Here is a 27,623-nt window from a genome sequence, read left to right on the forward strand (position 1 = left end):
TTTAATCTCTTAAGACATTTTCTGTTTTCTGAGTGATCCTTCTCCCTAGGCTACTGTTCTTGTTCTTGAATGTAATCTCTTCATGAAAGACGCTGAATGTGCTCTTGGAACATTTGCTTTATCTTGATTTTATATTGGCCTTTCTCTTTTACCTGCTACACAGACACACACACACACACACACACACACACACACACCCCTGATGATCCTTGGTTGTCTACTCATAGATAAGAAGGGTGAGGTAGGTGGGTGAGCTTCCTGCAAAGCAAGATCCCTGAGTGAAGATTCTGCTAGAAGTTCTAGAAAAAAATATATCTTGATCCCCATCTCACATCATACACAAAAGTCAATTCCAGATGGGCTGTAGCTCTAAATGTGAAATGTTGAGCAGTAAAACTTTAAGAGGAAAACATCTTGTAAATGTGAGTACACACAAATTGGAGTTTTGCTCTTGTTTCCCAAGCTGGCTGGAGTGCAATGGTGCAATCTTGGCTCACCGCAATCTCAGCTAACCGCAACCTCTGCCTCCCGGGTTCAAGCTATTCTCCTGCCTCAGCCTCCTGAGTAGCTGGGATTACAGGCATGCGCCACCACACCCAGCTAATTTTGTATTTTTGGTAGAGATGGGGTTTCTCCATGTTGGTCAGGCTAATCTTGAACTCCTGACCTCAGGTGATCCACCTGCGTCGGCCTCCCAAAGTGCTGGGATTAAAGGAGTGAGCCACCGTGCCCAGCCCCACACAAATTCTTAATAAGGACACACACACACCACAAACACAAAGAATAAAAAGGCCAACCACAGCATGCTAGAAGAAACACGCACACACACCCCTCACCAGCAAAGGTCTCTTATTGAAATATGTATTTGGAACTCTTATTGTTTAATTAGAAAAAACAGATTTTTTAAATAGATAAATGGTCCAAAGACATGATACTTTACAAAAAGACTTCTAACTTACCAACAAACACAAAAAAAGGCATTTAATACTCGACAGGGAAATGTAAAATGTCACCAGAGTTTAAATTAAAATTAAAATACAGTGCTCTAATCATCAGAGTTGTTAAAATTGAAAAAGTGGAAAATGCCTATGTATATAGACAAACTGGGTCTCTCATGAACCCTTCTTGGTGGTATAAACTGCAATATTTTGGAAAAGTATTTGGCAGTATCTACTGAACGTGACCCTGTGTGTATCTTTGCCTCAGCCATCCTACTCCTAAGTCCATACCCAACCGAAATGCACAGATGTTTTTAACAAAAAAAACCCATGTATTAGTGGATCCATGGCAGTGCCACAATCAAGAACTGGAAACTCCTGAAATGCAATCAGCAGTCCAATGGATAAGGAAACTGTGAGGCATCATACGACGGGATGCCCTCCAGCAGAGAACACAGAAAATCCACAACTGCGTTCGCCTAAGAAATCCTACAAACATAACGTTGAGAGAATCTGGAAGAACAAATGCATACTCTATGACTCAATTTACATTTAGCAAGAGTCTGGATAGTGATTACTCTTGGCAAGGGCAGAAACTTGCTTCTCGGGAAGGAAGCAAGAAGTCCCCTCTAGGTTTTAGTCAGGTTCTTCCTATTGATCTACAGTGCTTATTACACAGCTGAGTTCATCATGTGCAAATTCATTGAGTTGATCATACACCCCTTTTCTGTGTGTGTTACACTTTCATAACGTTAAACAAAAATAAATAAATAAATAAATAACAACTTATCTTTATTTTTATTTATTTTATTTTATTTTAGGCAGAGTCTCTCTCTGTCTTCCAGGTCTAGCACGATCTTGGCTCACTGCAACCTCCACCTCTTGGGTTGAGGTGATTCTCCTGCCTCAGCCTCCTGAGTAGATGGGATTACAGGTGCCACCACCACAGCCGGCTAATTTTTGAACTTTTGGTAGAGACTGTTTTTCACCATGTTGGCCAGGCTGGTCTTGAACTGACCTCTGGTGATCTGCCTGCCTCAGCCTCCCAAAATACTGGGATTACAGGAATAAGCCACCACACCTGGCCAACTTACCTTTATTTTTATAATTGCTGGTTCTACATGAACTGAACACAGGAAGTATTATATTTAGATCATCTTTGTAAAAGGAGAATATGAATATTGTTCTTTTCCACCCTTTCTGGCTTCTTCATTAGAAATATTTAGGCCCAAACTATTGTCATTTTTAGCAACTGTTATTTTATGTATTGAGTGTTATTTTGCATTTTGTATAATAGCCATGTTGACCCAATTATATAGACCTAAATATTTAATTGGATTTCAGTTCTTATTTTAGACTTTTTATAGCTCATACTCTCTGTTCCTGACTTACAGATTTTGACTCACCTCCCATTTAACCAGGAAACGTCTTTCGAGAGGCTCTTATAGAAAGAAGAGCTGATTCATGATTTTTGTCATCTTTGATAGGTTTGGTCTTTCTTCTGTCTCCTTATTTAACACTTTGTTTTCTGATTACTTGTGGGTTTTTATTCTAATCTTTTGTTTGTGGACCTAGTTTATTTGCTCTTTACGAAATAATTAGTGATATGGAAATTAAGCATCTTATTATTATACTCACATAGTTGGACTAAAATTTTGAGAAAATATATTTTTCTCTATCAACATTGAAAATGTACAATATCAGGCCGGGCGCGGTGGCTCACACCTGTAATCCCAGCACTTTGGGAGGCTGAGGCGGGTGGATCACGAGGTCAAGAGATCGAGACCATCCTGGTTAACAAGGTGAAACCCCGTCTCTACTAAAAATACAAAAAATTAGCTGGGCATGGTGGTGCGTGCCTGTAATCCCAGCTACTCAGGAGGCTGAGGCAGGAGAATTGCCTGAACCCAGGAGGCGGAGGTTGCGGTGAGCCGAGATCGCACCATTGCACTCCAGCCTGGGTAACAAGAGCGAAACTCCGTCTCGAAAACAAAAAAGAAAAAAGAAAATAAAATGTACAATATCTCTCTATTTACCCTTATGTAAAATGATAAATTCTGTGTACTTCCTCTTAATATAATATACTCTGTATCTCCCAATCTTAGTTGATACATATGGAATTTAAATATTTCCATTAAATAACTTATTTTCTCCTTTGCCATAAAGTCCATAGTCATATTTAACACAATTATTCTCAATAAATATTTTTTCCTCTTTAGTGCATTGTGTCACTTCATTTACACGACATCGGCCTATTTCTTGAGTTCTGTATTATGTATATGGCCTTCATTCAGCTGGAGCACTTCTTTGAGTATTTTTTTAATGAAGGGCACATGGGTGGTATACTTCCTAAGTACTTTCGTATTTCAAAATCTGCAAGGTTATCTTGGGAATGATAGTTTGAAAGAATGTAAAATTGTGTTTTCAATTAAAAATAACCTTTTATTATTACAAAGGCAATACATGTACAAAGTAGAAAATTAGAAAATATAGATAAGTAAAAGTAAGATAATAAAACCACCATATTTCCACTACTCAGAGATTATGACAGTTAACACCCTGGATGATATCCTTTGAGATCTACTGCAATGCATATAGATGAGTATTTTATCAAAGTAAAATTATACTGTGTACGTTGTTTTGCAACGTGCTTTCATTCAATAAATAAATGTCTACTCTTCCATGGCATTTAACTGTAGTATCACTGATGTGGTTTGGCTGCGTCTGACCCAAATCTCATCTTGAATTGTAGCTCCCATAATTCCCACATACTGTGGGAGGCACCCAGTGGGAGATAATTGAATCATGGGGGTGGTTTCCACCATACTGTTCTCATGCTAGTGAATAAGTCTCATGAGATCCAATGGTTTTATGAGAGGTTTCCTTTTTCACTTGGTTCCCATTCTCTCTCTTGCCTGCTGCCATGTAAGATGTGCCTTTTGCATTCTGCCATGACTGTGAGTCCATTAAACCTCTTTTTCTTTATAAATTACCCAGTCTTGGATGTGTCTTTATCAGCAGTGTGGGAATGGACTAATACAACCATTAAATTCCCAAACTGTACTCAAATTTCCCCAATTGTCTTTTACAGTTAGTTTGCCCAATATAGATGCAAACTGGGTGGCTATTCCCTCATTTTATGTCTGATCTAGAACAAGACCTTTTTCATGATGGTGGCTGCTGAACAGAGCTGGACAAATGCTCGTCCTCTAGATTTTTCTACCCACCTCTTTCCATACTGTTATTGAGAAACAATCATCTTTCTGCAAATCTCTATAAACATTTCTGCCTGGCATAATGTTTATAGAGATTTATAAACATATAGAGATATATCATTTAGCATAACAGAAGCAAATTCAGACAGCAACTTAATTTCTGCCCCTACTTCTTGACTTGTATTACCTACTCTTGAAATTCAAAAATGTCATGGCACACTATCTCCACGGGGAGCTGTTCATTAATTACGACTGGTTCTCAGGTACTCAGCGTGCTTTCATCTAAAAGTTAAAGTTTCTACTGAGCTTGAAGACTTTTTGTTTTCTGGTCTCCTGTGCTATTTCCTTCTGGAATTTCTAGCATATGTGATTTGAATTTCCTAAACTTGCCTCCTGAACTTGTCTCCTTCCTATTCTTTCATTCATTTTCATCTATTTTATCTTAGTTATAAGAAAGCATCCTCTAGCTCATGGATTTGGGAATGAACACAGGGTGGGATTCTCAGTGTCAGCACATGACTTGGGCATGGGTAGTAGCAACCCCAAGCAGCATCCATTGAGTTCTCTCCTGGATCAGGTTCTAGTCTACACACTCTACAAAGATCACCTCAATCAGTCATCACATCAAACCTATTAGGTGTGGATTCTCACTAACCCATTTTACAGACAATGAAACTAAGATACCTAGGGGACACATAACTTGCCCAATCACATGGCTAATAAGTATTCAGACTGGGATTCAAACCCAGGCTCCTCTTCACGGTCCATACTCCTGGGAACCTGGATTGGCCCCACAGAGCCCCATTGCCCCCATCCTTCAAAGTGGGCTCCTACTTAACTTCTTTCCAGGTAAATTGTTCATTTGAATGCTGCCAGCCATGGACAGACACACCCTTGGTCTGCTGCTCTGAGCTCTACATTTCACCGAAATGTTGTTGAACTGTTGTGATGCAGCTGGCTACTGTCCCTGATTTCCAGTATGGATACAGATTTTCCCCTATATACATTCCCTTGGATATTTCCATGGAAAACTTCATGGTAAATGTACATTTAGAGGTATCTTTATCTCCTCTACCAAAATGCAAGCCAGCATGACCTTCCATTCCTATTCCCTATCACTCCCATTTATCCTCTTTGTTTTTGCAAGAAATTGACCCATATAATGCTATAATGCATTCACTGTGGCCTTGCCCCACAACCCAGCACTCCACTGCCTCGTCCAAGTGAAATGTCCTTTCCCTCATCACCCCCCACCGCACATTGACAATCCTTATCAACCGTCCATGGGCAGTTCAAATGCCAGCTGGCTCTTGAAGCACTCCTTCACCCCATACCATGTCCTCTCCTTCCTCAGATGTCCCATAGGAACCTCTAGCTCCCTGGTGGCCTGCTCTCAATCAGGATCCCAGCACCAAACAGATGGTGCAGCCCACCGAGGATAATCCAGGGAGAGTATATGCACAAAGAGGTAGACTACAAAGTGTTAAGTGTCTGTTGTCTGGACCTAGCAGAAAGAGAGAAGCCTCCAGGGCCTGGAAGGAAAGAATCCAACATTGTTTTGAGAACAGCAGAGACTTTTGGTCCAGGAAGTAACTACCCCAAGGCCACCACAGAGGGAGAGAGACCCAGCAGATGAAATACTCTCAGCTCAATCCCTCTCTCCCTCCCTCTAGGCTCTTGCCAGGGTTCCCCTTTGTCAGAAACCAATCAGAGGCCATGTGGTCCAGGCCCCTAGATATAATTCATGCACATCAGCCACCAGGGGCTGAGAACAGGGTAGAGAAAGGAGAGGGGTGAGTGCTGACGGGCAAAGGAAGATATCAGCTACAGACTCTGCCACTTGCATGGTTCACGGTAATCATTTGCATCTTAACTTTCCCTGCAGCTCATGAGGGTGGGCACAACGTTCTGCATTTCAGTACCCCAGTGTCCAGCATAGCAGCGGATGTGCAGCCTGAGTTAGGTAAAGTTGTGTTGAGTGAGAAAGCAGTCATGATATGACTTCCTCATGTGTTTTATTATTCTAGAAGTGGAAAAGGGTAGCCAGAGTCATCTTTTGGGATTGTGAATTCTGTGGGATTGGGGGGTTGGGGGATTCTGGTGGAGCCATGAACAGATTCTTTGCAACACGTGTCCCTGGCCCTTCACATGTGAAGCCCTGCAGCTGGCATCAGCTGTGTTGCATTCCAAATGGGCAAGCCAACCCAGGCTCCAGGATCTATACCAAGCACAAGGGAGCACCAGCAACCAGACACTGCCTTGTGTTATTCTTGTGTTTCCTTCTCAATCCATGTGTTCATTCATTTGGTAAGCACTCATTTGCCAGCTACTGGGTGCAGCAAGGGTTCCCAAACCCATATGGCATCATGGGAAACCATTCCGCACCCTTCTGGTAGCAAACCTCGCACACAGTCCAGGCCTCTTTGTGCCCATCAGAAGGTGAGAGAATGGGAACAGAAAGGAAAGGGATGGGCCTGAGTGAGCACAGCCAATAAGCAGCAAAGCACAGCTTGAGAGCTGCGTACACGCTAGCACACTGCCCAGACACATAGCTCAGGGCCCTGGAATAAAAGTGACCGTGTTCACATCAGAGTGAACATCTTAAGAGAGGAAAGAGGGCCTGGTGCAGCAGCTCATCACTCTAATCAAACTGATTTGGGAGGCCGAGGAGGAAGGATCACTTGAGCACAGGAGTTTAAGACCAGCCTGGGCAACACAGCAAGATCCTTGTCTCAACAACAACAACAACAACAACAAACTAAAATTAGCCAAGCCTAGTGGTATATGCCTTGTAGTCCCAGTTACTATGGAGGCTGAGGCAGGAGGATAGCTTGATCCAGGGAGGCTGAGGCTACAGTGAGCCATGATTGCCTGCCACCTGGGGTAAACATATAATTTGCTGGTTCAACTGGAATACTTTGCAGATGGAGAGGGGTGTGGTTATCCCAAGAAAACAAGGATTTACCTTGACTGGCCCAGACCAGCCAGTGTGTATGACCACTCTACCTGAAGGGCCAGGCATACAAGTTGCAAAGAATCTGTCCATGGCTTCACCAGAATCCCACAATCAATGAGATTACCAAGAATAAAGTTAAGATGACTCAGGCTACCCTGTTCCCTCTAAAATAACAAAAAAAAAACTAAGGTCATATCATGACCGCTCCGTCACTCAACACAACTTCCCTGAGCCCAGGCTGCATACTCACTGCCATATCAGGCTCTGGGTACAGACACTTCAGCCTAGGTGACAGAGCGAGAAACTGTCTCCAAACATAAAAATAAAATAAAAGGGACAGAGGAAAGAAGTCTTCCATCTGGTGTTCGTGCATGGCCCCTGTAAGGCTGGATAAGGTCCTTGGCTTTTCTCAGTTTCATGATGTGGCCACATCATGTGAGCCTGTGGCTGTGGAAATACATGGTCAGAGATGTGGGGCATCCAAGCAGGGGATAGGGAGCATTCCCGCGGCCAACCCACCCACACCGCCTCCACCCAACTGCATCCCAGCTTGGAAACCTGACTTTGGAAACACAACATGTGAGACTGTGATTTTGATTAGAATGACATGGATACGAGACAGCTACATTTTTTCCCAAGGCAAAAAAAAAAAAAAAAAAAAAAAAAAAACGACTCTCTCCAAACAAAGGGTGAAAGAAAATCATTGTTTACTTATGCTCCGTTCTTCTTAATTTCTGATATTCTTTTAGACAACTGCCAAGTCCGTGTAGAAACAGCTCTTCTGATGTAATAAATGTAGACTTTGATCTGACACTCACCAAAGCCATTCTGAAGAATTTCAGAGCGGAACAACTTGAGCAACAAGTCATAAAATAGATGTGAGCCTTGGCTTTATTTTTTTTTAATTTACCGATAAACTAGGTCTCAAGAGTTAAGAATGAGCTTTTTTTCTCCTAGAAGTAAACACTTGTACACACTTTAAGTGACACTTTCTGTAACGTTCCTTTTTCTCCTTATGATGAGCATAGATTTCATACCTAGGAGCAAATGCATCACTGTTACTGTCCTTTGAACACGTGCTGGTCATGGCCTTGGCTTCACCCAGATAACCCTGAAACAGACTCTTTGATCTTGCTCCTCCCAGTCTGTAAGTGTAAGTAGGGTTTCCAAGTCCCCTGGGGCAATGCCTAAAATGCCTGCCACTTGGGGCAATCATATAATTTACTGTGCCAACCAAGCCACTTTGCAGATGGAGAGGGGTGTTGTTATGCCAGGAAAACAAGCATTTACCTTGACTGGCCAGGACCAATCAGTGTGTCCCGCCATCCCACCTGAAAAAAGGATGGAAACATCAGCAGTATGTGTATTTCCACCAAGCTGGTGGACACCTCTTTATCCAGGGTGACGACAGAGGAAAAAGGGCAGGGAGTGGTGTTATGCATGGGCCAGTCGTAGCCTCAGGTCTCCCCACTACTCCAGGGAAAGCAGAGCAATTGCAGAGTTCCAGAGACTGTGTCTGGGATGCCCATATGGGGGAAGATCCGCCCACAGTCTCTGGCGTTCATCACTGGGTCAGTTTCCCTAAACACTAACCCAAAACCCACTCTTGCAACAAAACCCACTCTTGCAACAATATTTATGACCATCTTCTCTCTCTCTCTCTCTCTCTCTCTCTCTCTCTCTCTCTCTCTCTCTCTCTCTCTCTCTCCCCCTCTCTCCCTCTCTCCCTCTCTTTCTCCCTCTCTCCCTCTCTTTCTCCCTCCCTCCCTCCCTCCCTCCCTCTCTCTCTCTCTCTCTCTCTCTCCCCCTCTCTCCCTCTCTCCCTCTCTTTCTCCCTCTCTCCCTCTCTTTCTCCCTCCCTCCCTCCCTCCCTCCCTCTCTCTCTCTCTCTCTCTCTCTCTCTCTCTCTCTCTCTCTCCAGCCCCACCCCACCCCTGCCAACCTTGCTTCTGGACATCAGTTAAATGAAGTGTAAGATGCATGATCTGGGTAAGGAGATGACTGGATAATTTTACCAACCGAGAAACAGCCAGCTCACCATATGGGCCACATTCCTGGGGCCCTCAGCTAGGAATGTCTGGCTCCATTTTGCACACCTCGCATTGGTTCTCAGTGTCTACAATGCTCAACTATATGAGAAATAGTAACACTGTTATTCACATGATAATGGATGCTAACAATAACAGCTATTATGCATGAAAGCACCCATGCTGGGCCAAACATTGTACCAGGCACTTCCTTATAGCACTCTCTTATCCTGATAATGAAGATATATCCATCTCCAGCCTATAGAGAAGGATACTGAGGTTCAGAGAGGTTAACCGGCTTGCTCAAGGTCACACAGCTAGGTAGAGCTGATGTCCACTGCCCCCAGAATCTGCCAAAGGTGAGAAATTCCAAGCCATATATTTGCCTTTAAGAATGAGTTTGCCTCCTAAGTAGCCTTACAGATTACTGCTATTGGTGACTGGAGTTCATGCAGGAGACTAGAAAACAGGCTATGCCTTTCTCTGTCCCTGAACATTGGGGAGCGAGTCGGTAAAAGAGCAGGAACCCTAAAGAGCACAGCATTTTAATTCTGCCATCAAATGAGTGTGCTCTTTAAAACATCCCATTTCCTCACCAACACGGTGCTGGATACGTCAAAACGCAAAACCAAGAAAGATAGCCCAGGAACAATATATTTTTTAGTGCCTTTTAATTGAAATAATATGAGGATTGTGTCCACGACACGCTCCAGCAGGTTTGCAAGATGCAGGTGCTCTGCCTAAGCCCTCTGTGGACCCTGCACACCTGATGGCTAGACACACGTTCTGCTCATGCCTGCTGAGCCCCAAAGAGCAAAGGTTCCCCAGGTCCCAGCAACTGGGAGGACACCCTGGGAAAAACCTCGGTGACATCCTTAGCAGAATTTTCTGGGTCCCAGCCACTGGGTTAGCAAAATTTTCTGGGTTTCTCTATTTCCCTTCCATTTTTCCTCTCTGAGTGAGGGCTCTTACAGGGTGAGTGTTTCAGGCTGAAGTTTTCTACCCAGTGTGCTCCTGCAGCTTAGAAATGGACATTGTGGCTTGGAAAACCAGGGAAAATAAACACAGGACCGAATTGAGTGACTCCTGGCATGAGCCAACATGAATGCCCCATCCTCCCATTCCAAGCACAAAGGGTGCTTAAAACTTTAATGAATTGAACTCTATGAGTAAGGGATGTTAATCATTTTAATTACCCAGCAGCTTGAAATCAGATATAACAGTCCAATAATGTATCTTTAAACGAATACCACCCTGCCCTATAAAAAATCCCTTCCAAACCCATTCTAATAATTTCTATTTATCTTTTCTGACGTTAACTGTTATCCGGCCCAGCCGGCCAACAGACAGCCTTCCCCTCACATTTGGTTTAAATGTAATGCCGTCTAGTTTTTCAATATCATTAGCGTCCCCCTGGTGGGCAGAGAGCAAGGCGGTGGCACCGGTCACACTTCACTGCTTTATCTCATATGACAAAGAGCGATGATACGCTTCAATCCCGGCCAGCCCGGCAGAGGGGAAGGTGGCCGCAGAAAACTCCCCCTGCTGCCGAGAAACACCCTCCGTGTGACTTGCTAACAGCATGAAGGGGCAGACAAATAGATTTTCCTCTATATTTATAACCGGCATCATTCTTCCTTTCAGGGCGTTCAGTGCAGGTAGCTGTTTTATATGAAATGAACAATCTTTATAGACGTACCAGAGCCATAACAAGCCTGATTTTCAGCGAAGCTGAGGTATATAACTCTTACCGAATTGTCAGGCTACTTGCTCAACAAATCAAGCCTAACTTATGATGTTTGCAGTGTAATTTTTATTCCTGTTTGACTAGCCAACTACCCAGTGGTAATAGGATGTTAGGAAGGGCAGTGGCGATGTTTGTGCATGCCGTGATTGATAGACCAACTCGGCATTTTTCATTTATATCTCCAGATTCCAAATCAGTTAAGTTTAGGAAAAATGAAACAAAGTGGCAAGAAAAATGTTTGCAGATTGCAGACCGGCGCTCCCGCCGATCTGAGTTCAGCCCACATCTGCCGGGATTGTCTGGAAACATTAAGATATCTAAATGAAAATCAATACTATATGTGCCAGGCATTTACTACCAGGAACAAGCATCAAGAGACCTGAGCTAATCAGACTTCCAGCTTGTGCCTCAGCCCTAGACGGAACCCCAGGGGTGTCCTAATTGCCCAGACTAATCATAGAAGAGTTAAATTTATAACCAAGAAAGACATCTTGTTTTTCTTACCAGTCATCATTTAGGAGCGGAAAGGCTCACCTGTGAAGTGGGTGCCAGATGTACAGTGGGAGCCCCCATTCGAGAAAGGATGGCTTCTCACCTGTCAGGGGAAAGGAAAGACAGATTTACTGTCAGCAGTAAAACCAGTCAGGCTCATTGAAGCCTTGGGTGGGAGAGCGTTCCATCAGCTCATACACGTACTACAGACCTCCCCATTGAAAGTCTCTCCTCTTAACCCCCGTGTTCTGGAACACGGAAACCCCCCCCCCCCGCACACTTTGATCCCTGGCCTGGTTTTTATTTTAAGGAAACTGCTCAGAAAAGCAACTGGCATCAGCCACGTTAAAAATACATGTATCTGTTTCTCCCTGAGTTCCACTCTGGGCTTTTTTGTCCCTTGGAGTCTCTAGGGGAGCTAATAACACTTGGCGACATGTATCTCCCTAATATACTGTACAAACAAGTCACCGATATTTTTCACACTCCAACAAACTACAAAGTCACACAATAGCAATTGGACGAGCCCACTCTATACTGCTGAAAAACCATAATGTATCAGGGGACTGGATTCCTAATATTTGCATTCTAGATGCCAACTGTGAGCATATTTTGTACTATTTTCAACAAATTACACCAAAATATGCAAAATGTTTATAAGGCTCCATCTTCTATTTTTGGCTCCAATATATTTGCAACTTAATAGTCCTTTAGAGATTTGTTTGTCTCCTCAGGAGAAACAGGAAAGTGGGAAATGAAAAAAGCAGAGAGAGGGAGAAGAGAAGAGATACAAAGACACTTTGTTCAGGCAAGTCGAGTTCTGCGTGTTTTTCGTAAAGAGCGGAGCCGGCTGTCCCCAGAGACCCTCTTCGACAAGAAATTTAATAACATTATTTGGATTCCTTGTGTCCCGGATTTCAGATGTATTTTTAATGCGTGCATCTTGAAACAAAACAACCGTTGTCAAATGCTGTATCCTCTTCTCACTAGTTTAAATGGTTTCCTAGACAGCGTGATCCTGGCAGCATCTTGACGGTGGTGATCAATGAAAAACTGTGCCTTGCTCTCTGTGGCTTCCCAAGGATGTTCACCCCTCACCAGGGAAGGTTTGTCAGCTCTCTTCCCAGGAAGGGTGTCTCTGGTCCTCGTGATGTGAATGATGACAGCCTCTTGCCTTCTGTTCCATCATCATTGCCTCTGTGCTCTCACTACTGGTTGCAGGCACACATCTGTCTTTCTTGTCTTCAACCCGTGACACCACCATCCCTGACCGCACCGTGGCTGTGTAGCGTGAGGGCTGATCTGTGGAGCAGAATCAGTATGAGGGAGATTAAAATGTACCTGGGTTGAAGACGGCAGCAGTTTTCCTGATGCTGGATTACACAGCCAACTTGAAAACTTTTCAGTCCAGCTTCTCCCATTGGAAAAGGTGTCAGACAAAAAGCTAAAAAAATTTTGTCTAATATTATGCCCAATGAGCTTAGCCTAGAGATTGGGCCTCATGCCCTTGGTCCCTAGAACAATCTTTTTTAACAGCCAAACTCATTACCTACTCAGAATGAATTAAGCCAGAGGAAAAGATAGTTCATGACCAAATCTGTGTTCTTAGCCAGACTTCAATGTAAAAAAAAAAGCAGGGGTGGGGGGTACATGGCTTTCCATATCTTTGTACACACAGTAGGCCCTCAAAATGAATGTGTAGGTCAGATATGCCAACAATACGTGGTGGATGAACTGTGAAGTCACTTGAGTTGGACATATACTCAAGAAAAGGTAAAGAGGTCAGACATGGTGACACACGCCTATAATCCCAGCATGCTGGGAGGCCTAGGCCTAGAAGTTAGAGACCAGCCTGGGCAACATGGCAGAACCCTGTCTCTACAAAAAAAGTTTAAAAATTAGCCAGGCACAGTGGCACATGCCTATAGTCCCAGCTACTTAGGAAGCTGAGGCAGGAGGATCACTTGAGCCCAGGAGTTGGAGGCTACAGTGAGCTATGATCATGCCACTGCACTCCAGCCTGGGCAACAGAGAGATACCCTGACTCTAAGAGAAAAAAAAAAGAGATAAAAAAGTATCATTCAAATGGAGGGACTGAGGCAGAAATGATCATCAGAGCACATCAGGCCACAGGCTTTCCTCTAGGAATGCTGCACTGCTCAGCACACCAAGCCCTGAATCTGAGGCAGCAAGACCCTGAATTGCCCCCAGTACAAAGGCCAACAGCTCACACAGCTGCTGGGCAGGATGACTCCAAACTCATTCCTCAGCCAGACGGGTCCTCTCAGGAAAGCACGCTTGACACGGCCAGGGGTGGCTCTGAACTCAGGGGAGCCAAAGCCTTCACAAGCCCAACGTCCTGCGTCCTAGCTCCACCATCCTCATGGGACCTGCTCCTGTGGCTGGGCTCACATGCACAGGGGCTTCTGTGAAATAGCCCGGGTGGTGAGAAAACTCCTGGGGTCCCAGCTGGAAACACTGACTGGGATTGCAGCCTTTGCAGCTGTTTTGATGGCCAGGATGCCTGCTAGAGGCCAGGGAGCAAGGCAGGGGCACCCAGACAAAACAGTCAGTAGAGTTCCCCGGAAGGGAGTCCAGGCAATTCCCAACAGAAACAAAGCTTCTGCTTCCTGCAGGCTTTCTACGTACCAAGCACTATTCCTGGTATTGTGTGTGTTTAACTCGATCAATCTTCACAATGGCCCTGGGAGGTAGAGCCCATTATTAGCCCACAGGGAAGATGAGTAACTTGGCTCCAGTCACAAATTGCTGAGGGACAAAATCAGGGTCTTGTCCCTGCAGTCAGGTGTGGAGTCTGTGCACTTTGCAGAAGGAGGTCTCCGGGGGGCTCAGGAATAAGGGCCTTCCATGATGAGGTAACATGGCAGATCTCAGGCCCAAGATAGGAATCAGATCATATTTATATGATTCATAAGATAAATAATAATACTACCATAAAGCCACACCCAACAGAAAGCTTTAATACGGAGGCCAAGCCAGAGCTGAGCTTCATTAAGTGAGATCCATAGAAGAGGGGGCTCAAACAGAAATGCAACTGAAATGGTTGTAAGATAAGCACTTGGGGGCATTCAGCTGTGTGACTCACCTGGGCCTTTTCCCCTGTTCTGACACTGGCCGAAAGTAACAGCAGTCAATTACCAATGGCTTTGGCTTCATCTCTGGCATTCCAAAACCCTGTGGCCTCACTGTCATCTCATACTCAGAAAACCAAAGACAGCCACTCGCCACTCCCAGAGCCTGCCTGCCCAGCGCCCTGGCCTCCTCTGGGACCACCTGTGTGCCCCTACGTCATCATCACAGCCCAGCAGAGTGAAACTTCATCAGCAACATTTCCCACAAGACAGGGGGCACATTTGTAAAGTGACCCTTCCTCTGCCTTTTGGCTCTAGAAGAAAGGGGCGAGAGAGCAGGGGAAGGAAGAGAGGATGATCACCCTGCAGATTGAGTTGGGCGGAGGACATGGCTTGTTTAATCCTAATAAATCAGAGCATCCCCGGGGGAGTGGAAGCAACAGGGGCTGGTGTGCCAGCGCGAGGCACATTGACCCAAGGCAGAGCTCGTGGAGAAATGATGTCCTCTTAAGCAGACTCCTGGAGAGATGGTCTGCATTTCTCCTGACAAATTAGAAGTGCCCTGAATGCAACCATTCCTCAGAAAATAGGCCTGATTTAGCAATGCACCAGCTGCATTATCTCGCTGCATAAAAAGACCATTTAAGCAGGGAAGTCTTTGGAACACTGGCCCTTTGGAGCAGCAGTTCTGAAATATTACTCACCTCGACTGCCACCTAAGCTAGTCACTCCCCAAAGGAAAAGCCTCATTTACAACCTAGAAGATCAAGCGTGCTTTAGTCAAAGGAAAGGGTCATTTGTCTCTGGTCTCTGCATGAGATTTCCTGTGTTCCTGTCCTACTCAAGCCCTCACCTCACCTCCGGTGGCCAAGCCAAGTCGAGAACTACTGTATGGAGAACACCAGTTTCATCCCATCCAAGGTGTCTTGCCCTGTTCAGGGCAGCCAGAGCCCTAACTATCCCCATTGAATACCACAGCAATTACAAAGCAGATCTGGTGACAGCAAGGCTAAAAAGATGAAATGATCCATTTGCACAAAATGTGCATGTTTGAAAACTTTGCATGCAAAGATTACAACCTGTCATTATCTTCCCCAGAGACGCACTACCTTCTTAAAAAGTATCTCTAATGAGATCTACAAATCTGCTGAAGACAGCTTACTTTATTGTGTTTGTAAAGATAAAAATGTTTTAAATAGGTTATGGCTCCTGGGACTGACAGTCTCACCATGAGGGTAAGGTCATTTTGAAATGTTAATAAAAGTTTTCATAAAATATGACGGCACTCAAAGAGTAATGTTTGGATGTAAAAATAACTATAAAAGTATAATTTCTACCAGGGTACATGTGCAGTTTTTCTGTGTCAAGATATTTGCCCAATTTCTCATTTGACTCGGGTTGCAGCTTTTCCAGCTGTTTTGACGGCCACGCTGGGATTCGATCCTTATTAGAGAGGTTTGCAGCAGGCTTTCCCAGGCTTGGCTGGTTATATCACAGACTTCCCCTCAAAGTGAAGTCTTGCACTGCCCTGACCATTATGCAAATACACAAGCACTCAACCTAGGATTGTGTCAGCTTGCAGTCGTCATCACGGTCCTCACAGCAAAGGAGCAAGGCAAGCAAGACTGGTAGAGCCAGCAGGGAGGGGATCCTGGGGACAGAGCCCTCATAGCCCCCAGTTCCTGGGCTAGTCAGGGGGAATATGCCAAATTGGAAACATTCAGCTGTTTCCTAGTCAAAGAGCTCCTTCGTGTTTGAAGCTAACCAGCCCAAAGGAAATATCTCAGAAGCATTTTCTAGGTGATGAGATAATAATGAGACCAATTCAGTGTCTCAAATCAACCCCAATATTTCTATTAAGGCACCTGGGACACGTGGAGTCCCCCAGGACCCAAGGTTGGGAACCAAACTCCCTGCAGACACTTATTTAGGGGAAAGTTAAGGCATGCTGGAAACAAGGATCATGGATTTGGGACAAGAAAGAGATAGCATCAGAGTCCTACCTACAACATATTCTGGGTATGGAACCTTCAGTAAGAGATTTCTGTCCTCGGCATTATCCAGAATTTTAGGTACTGATACCTACCACATACCTGAGGCTGGATGCACATCTATTAGGAATGCCTTGGGGCTGGGTGCAGTGGCTCACCGCACTGGTGGCCTTCCAGCACTTTGGGAGGCCAAGGTGGGTGGATTATCTGAGGTCAGGAGTTCGAGACAAGCCTGGCCAACATGGCGAAACCCCATCTCCATTAAAAATACAAAAATTAGCCAGGCATGGTGGCAGGCACCTGTAATCCCAGCTACTCAGGAGGCTGAGACAGGAGAATTGCTTAAACCTGGGATTCAGAAGTTGCAGTGAGCCGAGATCACAGTACTCCAGCCTGGGTGACAGAGCGAGACTCCATCTCAAAAGACAAATAAAAGAGTGCCTTGGAAGGAACTCCAAATGAAAACGAGTGAGAAGTCATAAATTAGAATCTAAGGTTCCTTATAACTTTGTTATATTACAGTCTGTGGTAGGCAGAATAATGGATCCATCAAATATTCACACCCTAAGCCTGGTCCTAGGACTCTGTTAACTCACGTGACAAAAGGGACTTCACAGGTGTGATTAAAGATGTAAATCTTTGAGATGGGAGTTTACCGTGATTATCCAAGAGGCCCCCAACTTACCATGTAAATTCTTTTAAAAAAGCCTTCCTGGCTTTGATCAGAGTGAAAGATACGACCTGTCAGAGTGATCCAACATTGTTAGCTTTAAAGGTAGAAAAAAGACTATGAGTCAAGGCACAAGGGTGGCCCCTAGAAGCTGGAAAATGCAAGGAAATGAATTCTGCCCTTGAGCCTCTGATATGGTTTAGCTGTGTCCCACCCAAATCTTGAATTGTAGCTCCCATGATTTCCACGTATCATGAGAGGACTCCAGTGGGAGGTAATTGAACCATGGGAGCAGGTTCTTCCCGTGTTGTTCTCTTGATAGTGAGTAAGACTCAGGAGATCTGATGGTTTTATAAAGGGCAGTTCCCCTGCACATGTTTTCTCTCTTGCCTGCCACCATGTAAGATATCCCTTTGCTCTTCCTTCATCTTCCGCCATGATTGTGTGGCCTCCCTCACCATGTGAAACTGCGAGTCCATTAAACCAATCTCTTTCCCTTATCAATTACCCCGTCTTGGATACATCTTTATTAGCAGTGTGAGAACAGGCTAGTACAGCCTCCAAATGAAACGAAGCCCTCCTGGCAGCTTGATTTCCGTCCAGTGGGACCCGTGTTGGATTTCAACCAATAGAACTGCAAGATGATAAACTTATATTGTTTAAGCCTCTGACTTTGTGGGAATTCATTACAGCAGCAATGGAAAACTAATACAGTCTTATGATTTCTTCCCCCAAATAAGGCAACACTGTTTATCAGAAAATTGCACATCCCAAGGCTATTTTGCTTTTGACCTCCAACACGATATAAATGAGTTCCATGAAGGCCGGTCTTACCCTAAGCTGAGCAAAGTAACTGAAGCGACCGTAAGATACCACGTCAAGTTTTACAGGGGACATTCTGACAAGGGAGTTCAGTATTCAACTTACATCCTAGAAGGTATGTTCTTCCACAGAATTAAATGTTAAAATTTAATTTAAATTTACAAATTAAAATTTTCAGAACAAGAAGGCAAAATAGGGCCACCCTGTTTCCCCCTTTTTAGATTGGTGGGATTCCAGTGACTCCCCTGCATTCACAGCCCACAGGGCCACATGTGTTGCTTGAGTTGAAGAAGGTGGAAACATCGTATCTAAGGTGGGAACTGGGCTGGAGAAATAAGCTTGCAGGCAGAGCCCATTAATTCCTCTGCAGAAAGCTGTCCTTCTACATTTCTTGAATCAGGACAACAGAATAATTCCACCTTCAGACGTTGAGGAAGGCAATACTATAAAAATCCATCAATTTCCAGGCCATATTTGTATGGGAAACTTATTTTTGTCCCAACTCCCATGCAACAGGCCTCAGCCTGTCCATTTTGGAACCACAGCAAATATTCAAACATGTTGAATTGGAAAAGGAATAATTGTCCTACCTTGTAACTCACTATGATTTAATGTATAAATATAATATCCTTATATTATTTAATACCATCTGCACATCTTCCATGTTGGGAAACCCAAGGCTACTTTATCAAACCTCCTGCAGCTTTCTCAGACTGGGACCCAAATTGAACCTCTCCTATTCAAGATCTCCAACTTCTCCCCAGTACTCACCCTCTTCTGCTTCCTAGCAAAATGGCCTGCATGTACACATATAGAGGGTGGGGAAAATATAGAATCCAGGCCCAGAACCAGCTCTGAGAAAGTCGTCCTCATGACAATTTCCAAGTCCCCAAAATGTATCATCAAAATAGACACCCTTGGAACCTGGCAGATCTCCAGAATGGCTCCTTGGACATTTGGGTAAGAACTGTCATGGCACAGCAGGTCAGGTGGAAGTCCCTCTAGTTGTTCCCGTACCATCTAGCATAGAAAATATGTATATGACTGGAGGTTGGAAGGTCCTATCATACCCCATTAATTCACCGGTCTGATTCCTACAAAAACAAAATAGATCATGAAGGATGGCAGTAGACAACCTTGGTGAGATACATGCCCTCCAGAGGGTGGGAGATAAGCCCTAAGAAACTTCAGAGACCCACCAAGTCAATGAAATTTTTGAGGCTCCAATGGTCAAAGACATACCAGAGACCAGTGGGGTGCCTCACGCCTGTGACCCCAGTACTATGGGGGGCCAAGGTGGGCAGATTATTCGAGGCCAGGAGTTTGAGACCAGCCTGACCAACATGCTGAAACCTCATCTCAACAACAACAATAAAATTAGCCAGGTATGACATATAGCCTGTAACCCCAGATAGTCAGGAGGCCGAGGCATGAGAATTGCTCAAACCTGGGGGGTGGAGGCTGCAGTAAGCCAATATCATACCACTGCACTCCAGCCTGGGTGATAGAGAAGGACTCTGCCTCAAAAAAGAAAAACAAAACAAAACAAAGACATACAAGAACATCCCTTCCAAAGGGAGGAATACCTCACATTTCACACTGCATCTCACATTTCACTCTGTCAGCTACACCCCCATAAGTTCTGGAGGCAGCTATCCCACATTTCAGAATATTGCTACTGTCCGTGTTCTGAGTGACAAGAATGTCTTCCATTGAAAGGGGTACCAATCAGGGAAGGTCTCTGCAACTGGACCAGGATCTGGGGAACTCCTCATGACCCAGCAGACACAGAGACGCTAAGGTAGGAGCAACTATGCAGAATGTATGCATTAAGAAGTTATGCACAATATAAAATAAGCAAAACAACAACTCATGATTTACTTATGGGCCCTGGTAGAGACAGACTTCCTGACCATGGAATGCCCAGTTGCCACCCAGTAAGAGCTTCCCATCATGAACTGGTTTTTGTCAGAGCCACCAAGGCATAAAGTCAGGTAGATCCAGAGCTTATCCACTGTAATATGGAAGACTTTTATCTAGAACAGGACCGCAGGGCATGAACAGGACCACAGGGCACAGGTAAGCTGCATGAGCTGGTAACCCAGACCCCTGTGACGCCCACTGCTGATGCAGCAGCACCTCCTTCCTCAGCTAACACCTGCAGGACCATGGGGACCCTTCGAATCAGCCAGCCAAGAAGGAGAAAGGCTAATCTTGGTTCTCAGCTCAGTATGTGAATACAAGCTGCAAACAGACCCCTGCTAGGCTAAACAGTCCCACACAGTCATGGCTTTGAAAGACAGTAGTTAGGGAAAACTTCTTCCCCATAGCCGAACTTCGGATGGTGAATCTGATAATTTACTCTGTATGAAAAAATAGGTAGGCTGACATGAGAATATATGCTAAGTCATGGGCAGTAGCAAATGGCTCAGCTGGTTGGTCAAGAGCACTGGAAAAAGAACGGTTGGAAGTCTGAAGACAAACAGACCTGGGAAGGAGGGGATTATGAGTGAGTCTATGAGAAGGCACAAGTGGGATGGTCCTTTTATTACATAATAATACCCATTAAGGAGGATTTATCATGGGAGAAGCAGTAAACAGTCAAGTAGAAAGAATGACTTGGCCTGTTGATATGGGCCAGCCTCTGTCAGTGGCCATGGGGCCAATGGCCCCATGAATGCAGCAAAGAAATGATAGCACAAACATTATGCATGGGCCCGGTACCATGAATCCCTATTCCCTAAGTCTGATCTAGCTCCTAGCACTACCAAATATCTAACTCACCAGCAACAGAGACCAACGTGTTAAGCCCTAATGTGACTTCTTACCAAAAGAAGGCTAACCATCCACTTGGGGGCAACTCAATTACATTGGATCCCTTCTACCCTGGAAAAGGTACAGATTCAAATGGATAGGAATTCACATCCTCTGGATTTGAGTTTCCCTTTCCTGGCCACAAATCTTAGCTAGCACTACTATCCAAGAGTTTATAGCACAACTAGATCCCACACTATGTTGCATTGCAGCAAGGGAAGGTGTGAGAGTGGAAATATGACCGTGAGACACACTGGCTCTATCACTTATAACACAAAGGAAACTGCCAATACGGTAGAGCAATAGAATGGCCCTTTGGAGATTCAACTCAAGCACCAACTTGGAGTTGATGTTCTGGAAGAACAGGACATTCTTCTCCAGGACTCAGTGTAAACTCCAAGGCATTGAAAATTGTATGCTTGTGCATCCCCAACAGATGCAGTGCGTGGGGTCAGGCTCCAAAGGGTCAGAGCAGGAGTGGCACTGTTTTCCATCCTTCCCACTGATCCATTTACAGAACTAGTGCCTCCCATCCAAGTAACTCCAGGCTTTCTGCATCTAGAGGTTCTGAGTCCCAGACAAGGCCTCCTTCAGTGGAGAACTTGGCAAGAGTCCCATTATATTTTTAGTGACAGCTGTCACCTGTTCACTTAGGATTCTTATGCTGAGAGTCTAGCAAGAAAGGAAAGGAGGAGATAGAGTCATTGCTACATAATGGAGGCAGCCAGCTGATTCACTAGGGCACCCTTTGTCACCAGGGCCCTATCATGAAAACAGAACAATGGCAACAGCTATGTCGAGAAGGGCGTGGTGGCCCCAGGGCCACACCCTTTAGAGATGAGGGCCTGGTCTCTGCACCAGGTGAGCAGCTCAGACCAATAGAAGTGCCAGCCAAATATAAGGAGCAAATAATGACATAAGAATATATAGAATCGTGGGCAGTAGCAAATGGCTTGGCGGGACAAAGGGCAGAGATCATGAGTAATAGATGTGGCCCAAGGACCAGCTAGAGGGGTGAGATTGTGGTTTGTCCCAGTGACTCTCCTCTTTTATAAGTCTCCCCTGGAAAAAAGACCAACCAAGATCCTGGGAAAGCTGCTGATAAAACTTATTATTTGAAGCAAGTACTGTACATCATGCAAGGGGCAGACTGTAGTGTACTCTGTGTGCCACCCATTACAGCTCCTGAGAATCATGGTGGCTGACAGCTCTTAACTGAGTTCCTCCTTGAAAACCAGCCTTAGCTAAAGAGAATGGCCTTATTCAAGATCACATCTCCTCCCCAGGGACAGCCCACATCCAGTGACTGTCAATGGAGGTCTAGTGGTTTAAGGCCCCAAACTCCATGGCAGAACATTTCTGCAGAGTCACGCTAGCTCCAGCAGGCACTGTAGAATTCGCTGAGTCCTCTTCTGCAATTGTGGTGCAACTTCTTCTTATGCCTAATCTTGTTTTCCTTCCTCTTCACAGCTGTTGCTCCTAAAAGCTTTCCTCAGGGAACACTCTACACAAATCTCTGAGGCTCAGCATCTGATTTCTTGGAAACCTGACTTAGGATAAATACTTCTTTTGAAAGACAGATCTGTTTGTGTCACCATGTGTGTATACACACACACACACACACACATACACACACACACACTCACACACATCTCAAAACCTTTCCTGTGTTCCAAAAGTCCAAATGTTTTACCCTGGACCTTAGAGTCCTGTTTGGTCTGACATCCACCAGTGTATCTCTGCAGCTCCTCTCCCCACACCACTTCCTTCCACGCTCCCTGTCCCAGCTTACACTGGCCTTCTTTGAGTTCTCTGGGTATGACAGGTTTTCTCCTGCCCCAGGGCCTCTGAACATCCTGATTCCTCTGTGTAGAAAGCGCTCGTGTTCTCTATCCTTTATCCAACCTTCAGACCAAATGTGTTCTTCAGAGGAGCCTTTGATCTTCCCTAGATTTGGTCAGACTCTCTGTTATGTGGACTCCTATCACTGTGTACTGTTCCTTCATAGCACTTGTGAGTTGGAATTATTTGTTTGTGCAACTGTTTGATCAATGTCTAGTTTGTTCACCATTATAGTGCTAGCTAGCCCTTTTACCATGCCTCACTCATAGCTGATAAATAGCTGTTAAATTAGTGACTAAGATGTTAATTTCTCTAATCCAGACTTAAATCCCTCAGCACATAAATACAGTCTTTTTCATCATATTCTGTCTTTTGCAGGTAGTTTCTTGCCTAGTGATTTAAAAGGTAGTAGCAGGGGCTAGGACACAGCAGGACCTCGGGGAACAAGCCCTGAGTTTACATCTTAGGTAATTAACGCATCTATGTTTTCTCCCGTTACACTGTGAGCTCCTTGAGAGAAGGAGTTCTCTCCTGCCTAAACCTCAAGCCAGGAGCTCAGCGAGTATTTATGGCTTTAAATCTTCAGGAAGTGTGAATGTAAACATCTGGCTATTTTGAAATGTGTAGGTGGCTTGGTTTTTATTTCTTCCAGAGAGTTTGCAACACACAGACACACACGTTGCTAACATAGGGTGTTAGAGGTCGTAGGGTGCCAATCAGCTCTTATTTTCTAATCATAGCCTATGCTCCATAGAACCAAAGAAAGAGTAGCTCCGAGGGAAGTGTGCCCCTGCTATTCACCACTGTGCTAAATTCACAAGCAGGAAAGCCGTCTAGTCGCACAAACACCACAGTGCACTCTAGAACAGGACTGACAAGCTCAAACGCTTCTGAGGCAGAAGGTGAACAAGTGAGGGAGGATCTCACCCAAAGCAGGCAGGGGGGACTTCACACGGGCTAGATGCTGCCGTGCAACATGGGAGCCCTGTGTTGCTATATGCTGATTTTTCAAGACAATCCAGAACTGGATTGCTGTGGAACTTGCCCAACTTTCTATTTGTCCTCCATTTAAAAAAAAAAAAAAAGACAAAGACAAAGAAAAAAAAGGAAAAGCGAACAACAAAAGACATTGTGCTTTCCAAACAAAATATGCCCGAACCAGAGCCAAGCTCATGGGAAGCTTCGGGTTGGAAGCCGGAATATGGAGTCTCTTCAAACTCACTGCAAGACTAGGCAGGGCCTCAGTCCTAGAAATGGCATGCCTCAGTTTCCCTATCTGTCAACTGACTCATTTGGGGCAGATGTGCCAGCTCTCACCTTTCAGGTATCCTTCTGGATGTCAGGTAGAAATCCTGCTCCCTTCCTGGCAGTTCTCTCACCCCAAAACAAATCATTTTTATTTACAATTTGAAGCCAGAGACTAGAAAGGTATTTTGCCAGGATTTCCATTTCTTTCAAGGGCTACTTACAAAAGACAGGGGGGAAGGCGCCCACTATGCTCTCTTTCACATCTCATTACATTTATTCAGCTTTATTACTAATTCTTTGTTCATATAATTTTCACCCTGGGATCTACACTTTCATGCAGTTACCCCGAGTCAGGGAACCCGCCTTAACTCCAGAGGTCTTCATCACTTCCTCTGCTGTTCTTAGGATTTTAAACTGGCAATCTTTGTGTTCAGACAAGCTTTCTGAGCAGAATGTTTTTCTCAAGAGCATGCTGTCCTGCCCAAGGATGAGGCTGCCATCTAAGGTGGTCTGACAGATGCCTGGGGACTTGCTCCCACCATCACCAAGTCCCTGTGTCAATCTGGGACCCACAACACTCCTGGGGTGACCAGCATTTTAGAGGCTGCACAGGAGGAGCTGGAGGAAACAGAAGGCTTCCGGAGTCATCCTACCCCAAATCTTGACTGGAAGCCATCGTTTTCTCCTGAAACCGTCCAGCCCCTTCCACAGATAGTCACACACCTTCTCCACCACACCACCCCCGGCCACCTCCACTTGTTAGCGGACAAAGCCAAGGCTCTGATTTTGGAAGCTCGTCTCGGATGGCTTCATGCGGATTCAGGAAACAAGTCCCAAAAGAAGCCAAAAAGGAAAACTACAGGAAATGTGCACAGCACTCACCATGAAATACCCACCCAAAGGACAAACTCGGTAATCCCACCAATGATGTCCCAAACCCGTGATGGCTAGCAGCCGACAAACACCCGCAGACCTCAATCCATTTTTATTGTATTCAGGCTGCAGCGTTGTATTTCCTGCCTCCCCTTAGCACCACACATACAGTGTACTTGAAAACAAAAATCTATAATATTGATCCCGCAATGTCACCACAATTATTCTTTTGAAACAGCCATTGAAAACAAATTACATCTGCACTGCCTTTTCATCCGCCCGCTGCAAGTGAGCAATGCTCACTGCGGTCACCGGCACTGTGGCGCTGGCACTGTGTCACCGCCGACGACAGGACAGCCCAGGGAAAGGCAGCTGGGGGAGGGGTGCTGAGGATGAAAACCAGAGCAAAGGGCCCAGTTAGGAGGGTACAGGGTCTCTTCCTGGCCAGGCAGCTCGGGATGGGTCTGGATCCAGAGTGACTGCAAACTCGGTCAATCCGAGAAATTCTAGGTCTTCCTATGGGGCTACTGCCAAGGTACAAGGACTCCCCGTAAAACAAATGCATTGTTGGGATGATTACATCAACAAAGATTTAGACAAGACCTCATTTTCAAATACTCGCCTTAAAATCTAACAACAGTAAGTGTTCATTTAAGCAACATGGTCTTCACATGATAGCTCGTAATTCTACCAACAAATCAAACCCTGAATAGATCAGTGAGCTCAAAGCAGGAGAGATGCTCGTGGTCCTAGCTGTCCACCACCCCCAATTCTGACTGACTGCAAGGTGACCCCATAAAGAAGACCATGTTGTCCTTTTCTTCGAGCAAGCTGCATCCCCAGAGCATCCAGAGCTGGCAGAGACCTCACCAGCCGCCTGCCATCCTGCCTCAGAGCTGAAGTTTGGTACAAATGTGGCACCCGAGCCCCTAGCCAGATCCCTGATCCTAGCTGTAACACACCAGTCAGTTGCCCTGGGAACATCTGCAGTTGGGGGCCTGCTTGTTTGTTTTAGATTGTCATACTTGGAAAAATTCTCTCTGTGCAGTAATTAAATTCCATGCCACCGAGTGGTGGGCAAAGGGAAATTCTTTTGTTAAGGTTTGACCACACAAGTCACAGCGGTGGCTCTAGCAGCCGGGAAGTGATAACTTTGGAGCATTAAAAAAACCAATAGCCTTGTTGACATGGACATGGGAACCTAACCCCTGAAGCCTCCTGGTATGACGCATTGATTTTTCTGTCCGTGTACAGTTCTAAAGCCATCCATTCTGTATGGTCAGGACTCCAAGGGCCAGAGAGAGGGAAAAAATCTGTTCTTGCTGCTGTACCTCCAGGCAAAGTTGAGAAATAAATTCTACGTTTTGAGAGATGATTTGTTCAAGCCATGTTTAAGAGAATATGATTGCATTAAAAAGGGGAAAAAATATTTTGTTGCCCTGACCCCCATAACCTGTAGCCACTGCTCCTCATGTAAACTCTAGATGCCACAGACAGCACAGTGTAGAGGGAGGACAGTGGCGGAGGGGGTGAAGAGGGCCTCAGGAACGGAGGTGCTTATTTGTTATTTCCCAAATAATATCATCGAGATGCCAGATAATTTCTCCTATAATCCTAGCATGTCCACCTGTCATTGCTCTGACCCTCTGCTACTGGTTTTTTGTAAGAATGCTGCTCCTTCTTGTTCAACGGCCCCTTGAGAAACTGCTGCATTTCCTGCTTGCTTTCCAAGCCTCTTTTTCATGGCTAAAACAAGCCAGGCATCTCACTCTTCAGGGTTTGCCTGAGAGGCACCCCGACCCGCTGTCCCTGTGTGCCATGGCAGCCAGGCAGGGCAAGGCTCCCCAGAGACCCATCCAGCCCCTCCTCCCCTTCTTCCGTGCACCCTGGAGCCCTCATTCAACAAGACTCTATGTAACCAAAACCCCTCGCTGTCCCCAGGGGTGATGGGGAGAGGGACGCTGGGGGAAGGAGACAGAGAGAGCTCGGGCTATGGGGAAATTTGCTGAGACACCACAGGGGATTCCGTGTGCAGCCAGCTTCGCGTGTTCAGTACTTTTTGAGTGTTTAGCTATTTTAGTTCTAAATAAAGAAACCTTCAGTGCTGGTCAGGAGGTAGAGCTCACAGAAGTAGAAGACTAGTGTGTGAGCTGCAAATTTGCCTTTCTGCAAAGTCTTACATACATCATTTCCTGGTGCAGAGGAACACTGAGCTATTTCAGTGAAGCCAAAAAGGAAAGACCAAAATCATGCAATTTTCCTGACCTAGACAGAACTACGGACGGAATACAGAAATAGCAAATGCTAAAATGAATGTTCTTATGAGATTTGTCTACATAAACATAGACTCCACATATCCCAAGTGTATGCAATGTGAACTCAATATCAGCCTGCATGCACACTAGTTAAAGTCATAAACCCAGTCACACAAAACATTCCAACCAGATGATTCTGTCTTGCCAGACCTATAGGAGTATTCCTAAATTAGGTTGGTGTGAATGTGTTTGTATATTTATTATTAAAATACTTACTGTTCTGCCTTTTGAAGTAGATGGACAAATGATTTAGGAGTGGAAATAGACTAGAAACAAAATTAATGCAAATAATGTGTTGATTTTTTTTTTTAGCTTGATTAGCCAAGCCAATGGAAAATTCTAGAAAACGTATACAATTATTTTAACTGTCACAGGCTGGCAATTGTAATTGACATGATTTGTACGAGATGCAGTGTAATAACTGAATATATTAAAAAAAAATCTCATGCCTTGATTACCAGGAGAACATTACTAGTGCCACAATATTATTAACAACACAATTATCGTGGCATCCCCAGGATACGCTCTTAGCACTTCAATGCATTAGTGAACCTTTGCTAACGAAGAAAAAATTAAAGTAC

The 27,623-nt window shown here is 44.9% G+C and overlaps 1 protein-coding gene across 9 annotated transcripts in view; it reads right to left on the reverse strand.

Annotated features, from left to right (window-relative positions):
* LOC144580813 (uncharacterized) overlaps positions 1-27,623 on the reverse strand; it is a 179,458-nt gene that overhangs the window by 93,536 nt on the left and 58,299 nt on the right. For 5 of the 9 annotated variants that reach the window (XR_013530994.1, XR_013530995.1, XR_013530998.1 and 2 more), the window contains one exon: positions 11,418-11,478. Coding sequence is in view for 2 of the 9 variants with exons in the window: in XM_078360187.1 (XP_078216313.1) it covers positions 11,418-11,478 (61 nt within the window). In the remaining 7 variants the exon portion in view is untranslated. The other 4 variants (XR_013530999.1, XR_013530997.1, XM_078360186.1 and 1 more) reach the window with 4 other exon arrangements.

This window comes from Callithrix jacchus, chromosome 22, assembly GCF_049354715.1.
Source record: "Callithrix jacchus isolate 240 chromosome 22, calJac240_pri, whole genome shotgun sequence".
NCBI lineage: Eukaryota > Metazoa > Chordata > Mammalia > Primates > Cebidae > Callithrix > Callithrix jacchus.